The following is a 7,517-nucleotide window of genomic DNA, read 5'->3' as shown; positions in this document are numbered from 1 at the left end:
TTTTTTCTTTGTACAAATACCAGTCCACACAATTATCACTGGACTCAAATAAATAAAACTGAAACACAACTTTAAAAATGACCATCACAACAAAAGAAACCCAAAACGACATACTTCATATATACACCTTAATCTCTCTAATGATATAAATATCTATACATAATAACGAGGGCATGGGGTCAATATCAGTGGTAGCTAGAGACCTGGTTTTTTTTTGTACCTTATATTGAAAGCCTAAACCGGAAATGGTCGTTTTCCCTTTAACAGCCCTTTGACCTAAGTCTGCAGCAGCGCTTCAGTAATAATGACAATGCACTCTACGAAACCGAAATCAAAAGCTGAACTGTGGAGATAAACAATGTCCGATTGACTAGATCTCATGAAACCTTATTGATAAATATTAAAAACTTGGAAGTCAAGATGATTTTTAAAGAGAGTATAGTGATATATGTCAGTTTACTTCCCACCTGACAGAATAAAAACATCTCCGTTTAAAATATTTGTATAGAGATCATCTAAACAGTCACAGTTTGAAGATAGGATTTTAAAATCACACGCTCTCAGCCTATATTAAATATGTTTATATGCACTTTAAAGACTTGATCCACAGCAACAGCTCTGCTCCTGAAAACATCATCACTTAGTTAATGGTTTTAGTGAGTTCATCACCTTCTGAGATTTTTTTTATATGTTAACAGGTTAACATTTAACTTTGCAAGTCACTGTCTTAATCTCCTGACGTTTACAGTATGTTGATAAGGGTCAATTAAAATAAACAATGGTGTAATAGCAGCTCTATATTGAAAAGTGCATGAAAAGATGCAGATTTCAGAATTTTTGCTGAGTGCGTTCACTTTAAAATAGGAATTGGTAAAAAGTCTTATACCTTCCAATAACAGGAGCATGAAATAATCTCATCTAGATGAGGAATTCAGCTTTCATTCGTTCCGATTCTTGCAGCATATGCACTTTTTTTCTCCTGCAAAAGAGATGGACAGAGTTGGCTAAAAAAAGGGATTCGCTTCAGATGATGGTCTTGTGTTACATTTCACAACATCCTCAACAGGTTCATTGTTTTTGCCTGGCGTGATTAATGCCCTGTAGGGCAGGTAGTTACTGCCACTGGACTGCACAGATAGCACAGGAGTGAAGAGTAAAAAAAAAAAGGGACTGCATAGAGGGTGAGCATCTGTGTGCCTCCTCCAGCCTCTCACTGCAGCAAACCTCATAGTTAGCAGATTGTAGGCAAGAGGTCAATTTAAGTAGAGCCAAGTCATTTTACACAAACATCAACCTTGTGTTTTATCTTCTCAGACTCGTGCTGAACTGGCAGAAGTCAAAGCGGCTGGTCTCACTCAGTCCAGGGGTTTGCATCCTGTCCGTACCAGTGAGGAGGTCTGGGAGATCAAACTGTGCTCCTCGTGTTGCCTCTCTGCAGGGAACACACCAGATTTCGAGTAGAAGTGTCTTCATACTGAACTTGCTCAGCTCCTTTGAGATTCCCCTGCCTGTTGTATGAGTTGTATCTTGAGCTTTTAGAATAATGAGGCCGATAAATGCTGCAATCTCACAGCATAATGTAACCAACCTGCAACCTACACAGACTTCGGCCTTATCAGTCAGATTAACTGAAAACAACGGTGTGGCTGTAGTATTGCAATTTAAAATGCACCTTGCATATGCCGTTGTTTCATTTCAACTAAATTATTCATTTGCTCTTATATCACAGAGACAAGTTCACAGTAATCACATTTGAGGAGTTTAGCTGAAAGAGCCCTTGGTCACTCACGATGCTGATCCAGTCGGCCGACCAGACCCCATTCTTCTAGGATCTAACTTTAATTGTATGACCGACATCGTGTAGATGTAATAAACTGATTTATTTTCATGCTTGCTTACAGACTGCACACAACCACTCCTTCCTCCTCTCTCTGGAAAGTACCATATTTTTAATGCACTCCCCGGTATCATAAAAACACAACTTATCCATGTCAGTATCTGTATATACTGAGAAATGTGTTTTGCCTAAAGGAGGAAATGAAATAGTGCACTATTCCATTGTGTAGTTGCAAAGCTTAAACTACAATTTCCTCCAAAGCATGAAGTGGCCATTTTTTAGAGCAAAGGGCTCAGAGTGCTACCACGGGGCAAATAAGAACAAAAGCATCAGTGTCAGTGATTCAAGAAATAACTCTAAATCTGGAGCTCACAAGACATAGTTAGCGTGTCACATCTACACTGATCCACACAAACATTTAACAAGGTATGTAGCGTGTTCACATATTAGTATTTCCTCCATTTCAAGTTTCAGTTATTATTGCATCTCAAATTTTAGGAAAATAAACAGCATAAACACACTCCAAATGCAAAACAACATTTTATTGCAATACACAGGTTATCTTTCTTCCGCTGCGCTCATTGCCTGCCAGGCACATGGACACACTGGGGACAGGCTGGCACCAGAATAGCATGAATGTGCATTGTGAAGTGATTGAAAAGGTGATTATCAATGAGCCCACCTAGACTCAGGTAGGCCACGAGCTTGTCCAGAGTTCAGTCTTCAGCCGTTTTAATTTAAAACATAAACAGAGGCCTACCCCAAGCAAAGAAAAGGCATGTTCTCAGATGACGCAAGCAATGAGGACAAAGCAGAAAGTACCTGCACACGATACATTCGCATTAAAATCGAAACGGAATTTCTTTAAGGAAGCTGAAGCTTTTGGGAGGAGACAATTGCATTTGTCTTTGTTTTGGGGGTCAATTTTTTGGCATCTCTCCCTGAACACAGTTTGTGTTTCCCTCGACACATTGAAATTCAGAACACGGCAAGAAGGAACACTTGGATGATTTAAGGCTTCTGCTTATCAAGTCATTGTGAAATTCTAACACATGCAATTTAAGGCTTCTTCATATTACGTCTTTGTGAAATTCTAACATGCAACATTTGGAATAAGTGCCAAACAAATGGTTGTGTGTTGGAACTGGCCGCAAATAAAAAGCTGGCACTCCCTGAAACATTTCACATATTACAAATGGTGAAAGATCTATTCACCCCATCATGTCTGAATTAATTTTTTTGAAATTTGAGGAAGGGCCTGCAATGAAACTACGCAATGATTGTAGTCACACCAGAACATTAGAATCCACAGTCATTTAAAGCTTCTTCAGTTGTCTCAACCTTTCTTGAGATGCAAAATACGTGATTTAAAGATTGACATATAAACCAAACTTCAGTTACACATGCTCAAACACAGACAAATGTAACCGCAACATTGATACAGTCCAAGTGAGTAACAGCTCACTGGTAGGTGATTGTATGATAGCAGGTTTCAGTGAAGAACAATACAACTTGAACAAAGAGCAAGAAATGGGAAAGAAAGTGCAAGAAGTTGGGGAGAACATATTTGACCATGGAAACAAATTCCTGGTGTGTTTAGATGTACAGGTGAAATAACCGTGAGTAGAAGCGTGAAGGAATGAGAGAAGATTAGCGGGGTATCAGACAAGGAGTGTATAGACACAAAACAGGGAGGAGTGCTGTGTGCAGCTGATCAGTAGAACACCACACTAGATTTCCCTCCGGGCGGGCTAAGGACCCTGTTGTGAGAGCGAGGCCTGGGTCCGAGGTGAGGCTCATGTTTCTTCAGTGAAGTCTCATCATCAGGAGGTGAGGAAGAAGGTGAGGAAGTAGCGGGCTTGGGCTCGGGCACAGGAGCAGAAGCAGGGGCAGGAGCAGGGGCAGGAGCTTCTTTGGCTGGCACAGGAGCCGGGCGGACAGCTTCTTCCGTCACCACAGGTTGGCTGACCTTGGGCTCGGGTGCTTGAGGAGAGAATAATGCATTTTTACAGAAATAACAAACTGAAGATGAGCATATAGTTCAACTTAGAAAACATTTAGGAAATAAAGAAAGTGTAGAGTTGATGGATACACTTGTGTGGACTCCGTACCTGTCCCTATACTTTATGAACCCCTTTTCTTTTTTAATGAAAGGAATGAGAATCCACTATGTACACTCCAGACCAGGTTCAGAATTATAGTTCACCTGTTGATGACTATTGCCACATGGATGTATCATACTTCCCATATTAACAGTTTTTACAGATTTAGATTAACAATTTCCTTTTAAATAAACTCACCTGGTGATTTATGTTCCGGTCCCACACTTAGATTGTCCTGTAAAGAAAGGACAACAAAGCCGTTTTATACAGGTTGTCTTACTCTGTTACCAGTGGGGGGGGATGAACACAAGGCTTTCTCACTATTGCTGCTTTAAGCTAAAGCAGCGGCTCAAATTCTGCAAACAGTGTAATTTCCCTGACGAAGGCTTCTCTCTGATGCATCACAGTGAAAGTATTTGTCTCTCATTCACACAGTCAGGCTACTGGGCTCAGGCAGGTCTCACTTTAAAAAGAGATTTTAATTCAAACAAGATTTTACCTGGTTAAATAATAGAAAAAGAAAATGCTGAAAGTATGTTTTAGTTAACACACAGACAATATTCTGTGTAAAAGATGGAAACCATTACCCATGCAGTGAGTTAATGGATTATGTTGGCAGCTCCAAAAATTATGCAAATACATTTTGTTTTTAATCAACATAGGAAAAGTATTATTTCCCAGCATCGACTGTATTATTTCAATACAATAAGAAAAGCTTATTTTCTACTTCAGCACAGTAAACGATAACTAACAATTACGTTAAAACAGTCTCGGGTAAGACCCCATCATTACTTTGAACTTGATGACGGGGAGATTATCATAAATACTGTTGATAATGCTGAGATCCCCAGTTTCTTGGCAGAGAGGCACTTCCAAATTAACCCTAGCACAATAATATGTAGCTTATTCCAAATATTTTCCCTTTCCAAAATATCCCATTCTTATCAACTACGATAAAAACATCAGTAAATTGTCATAATAATAATAACTTGAATTTAGTTAGCGCCTTTCAAGAGACCCAATGACGCTGTGCTTTTTCCTGTCTTATGCAAACAGCTGTATAAAATACCATCACGTTTACAAAAAAAACTAATTAGCTGGTGTTGAAATTCAGTACCTCTGAGGGAATCTATTTTTGTCCTTTCTGAGGCTGTTGCAATGTTCGAGTTGCACAAACACTACTGAACCGTGAAGAGGATTGCTTGATACACACAACTGTGTCAAATGCTGCCTGACACAGTTGCTTGTAAAGTATTAATTGGATAACTAGCAGGCCTTTGGACCCTGAGGGGTAGAAAATCATTATGTTTTGTATTTGGGGTGAACGATTCTTTTAAAAACTCACTTACTGACGTGGATATCGTCAGGAGTCTGAGTAATAAAATAGAAAATAAATAACTAAACTAAAACAAAAAGTGGAAAATAAAATGGAGATGCTTGGCCTACCACTGGCTTGTTTCTGTTTGGGTTTTGCACAGGTGCCCTTTCTGCAGCCCCGAATAGGATGCTAGTGGATCCCCCCGGGGGAACGCGTCTCTGTGGTTGAGCACGAGGTTCAGCTTCCGCAAATATTCCACTGCTCTTCCCACCTACACAAAGGATTACAAAGATAGTGTTGAATTAGGTCATTTTTAAGTCAGTAGACACACATGAAGGAACAGGTTACTTCACTTGGAGGTCGATTACATTAAGACCCTGAACAGTGACAGTGTTTATACTGAAATCATCACATTACAGTAACTGTTTTCACACCCTGGACTTTGACAGATGGTTAGACTGCCCTGCCTCAGCATATCCATTAGCCCTGACAGGCTGGTCTGACCTGGAGGATTGGAGCGTCTGGGTACGTTCTTGGGTTCCTCTGGTGAAGCAAACACTTTAGAGGCCATTTTATTAGGTCTTCTTGATGCTGCAGCATCGTCATCATAGCCCCCGAACAGGTTACTAGAGCCGCCTCCAGGAGGCTGCAAGACCCTACGGGAGACAAAGTAATAAAGGACAACTTAAATAGGATCCTGTCACAGATCAATTACCATGTACTAGGGCTGGGCAATAAAACAATATCAATAATTACCACAATGTTTTATTACAATGTCTTGTAGTATAGTTAGAGCTCTAACAACATATTTATATTAGATATGGATGAGAATATAACACATTTTAACAAGTATTTTAACTAAAACAAAATACTGTGACATCTATTGTGATAATTGTTAACTCTAGTTGCACATAGCAGTTCTGTTGAATCTGCAAATGTCGTGTCTGCCATTAATTCTATGCTTATCTGTGCAAATACACAGAGTGCACAGTCAAATTCCTAGTATGCATTGCAAATAAAGCTGATTCACCAATGACCATCTTTACCTTGGTACAATTTTTAGCCACATCATCCAGGCCTGCCTCGTACAGTGACTTGGCAGAAACAGCCTTTTCACAAAACACATACTTTTCTTAATTTCATACACACTATATGAAAGTGACCTGTCACCAGAGGTTGTGTGAACCCTTGTCAAACGTGACACAGCATACTACAGGTTATCACACACACACACACACACACACACACACACACACACACACACACACACACACACACACACGGCGACAAGTACTAACAACCTGACTGACATCTCGCACAGCAGCTTCAGCCGAGGCAGCCCAACACCATGTTATTTGATTATAGAGCCGGGAGTGGCGCCATGTGTTGAGCTAAACTTCCCTGACGTGGTTTAGCAGCCACAACATACGCGTGTGTGTGTGTTTGTGATCTGACCCCAGGAGCAGACGCCTTCGAGTCCGTCCCAGGGAACTTGACCACAACGGGAACAATGAGGCGGACACACAAAGAGGCGCAGCGGCTGAAGAGGCTCCCGCACTTCCGCAGGCAAAGCAGACAACGCCTGGTGGGTTAGCTTAAAAAGCTACGCGACCCAAGTTCAGCTACCAGCGACGCAGACAACCCTCCCCGAAGCGAGCGCACCCCTCGGGGACACAAAGTTTATTAGTGAGACTCGTCCTGAGATGCACAGGTTGTGTGACTAAACCCCGCGGAGACCTGTCAAATGACGTTAACCTACATTCAGACACTAGCTTCGCGGGGCGGCTGGTGAAATCGCCACATCTTCAACCAAACCACCCGCAGCAGCCGCCGCACGTATTCACCTTGAGCTCGGCTTGGAGCCGCTCTCCAGCCCCTGGAACATGTTCGTCGAAGTCATGGTTCCTTTTCTCTTTTTTTCTTCTGGTTTTTGAGCCTTTGTCCGATTTCCCCCCTCGAAGCAACAACTTCACGTCACTTTGCCAACTGGACGAGCAGCGAAGTTCCTGCTGCAGCCGCCTCGCGCTCCGTGGTGTGAGGAATGTCTCCGCCCTCCCACACGCAGCAATATAAGTGAGGGGCGGGGTGCGCTCGTTTCGAGGCACCCGGCGTCCCTCCGTGGAAAAAGTTGCAACTGCGTGACTAAGTGGGCCGCGTTCGAATAAGTCCACTTTGCGTAGGAGCCTTCAGATCTGAGGGGGAGTGACCCGGAAGTATTTCAGCAGCCGCCACAATGAGAGCTGTTCCAATTCTTTAAAGG

The 7,517-nt window shown here is 41.9% G+C and overlaps 1 protein-coding gene across 1 annotated transcript; it reads right to left on the bottom strand.

The window, feature by feature from the left end:
* Positions 1-2,361: 2,361 nt before the first annotated feature.
* jpt2 (Jupiter microtubule associated homolog 2) lies at positions 2,362-7,299 on the bottom strand. The gene is made up of 5 exons (XM_034594119.1): positions 7,102-7,299; positions 5,762-5,913; positions 5,386-5,528; positions 4,138-4,174; positions 2,362-3,820 (listed from the first exon to the last, which is right to left on the bottom strand). The coding sequence occupies exons 1-5, from the start codon at positions 7,155-7,157 to the stop codon at positions 3,552-3,554; spliced, it is 657 nt and encodes a 218-aa protein (XP_034450010.1). The 5' UTR covers positions 7,158-7,299; the 3' UTR covers positions 2,362-3,551.
* Between the last annotated feature and the right edge of the window lie 218 nt (positions 7,300-7,517).

Source organism: Hippoglossus hippoglossus, chromosome 8 (genome assembly GCF_009819705.1).
Source record: "Hippoglossus hippoglossus isolate fHipHip1 chromosome 8, fHipHip1.pri, whole genome shotgun sequence".
Lineage (NCBI taxonomy): Eukaryota > Metazoa > Chordata > Actinopteri > Pleuronectiformes > Pleuronectidae > Hippoglossus > Hippoglossus hippoglossus.
This window is presented reverse-complemented; position numbering and strand designations above follow the sequence as displayed.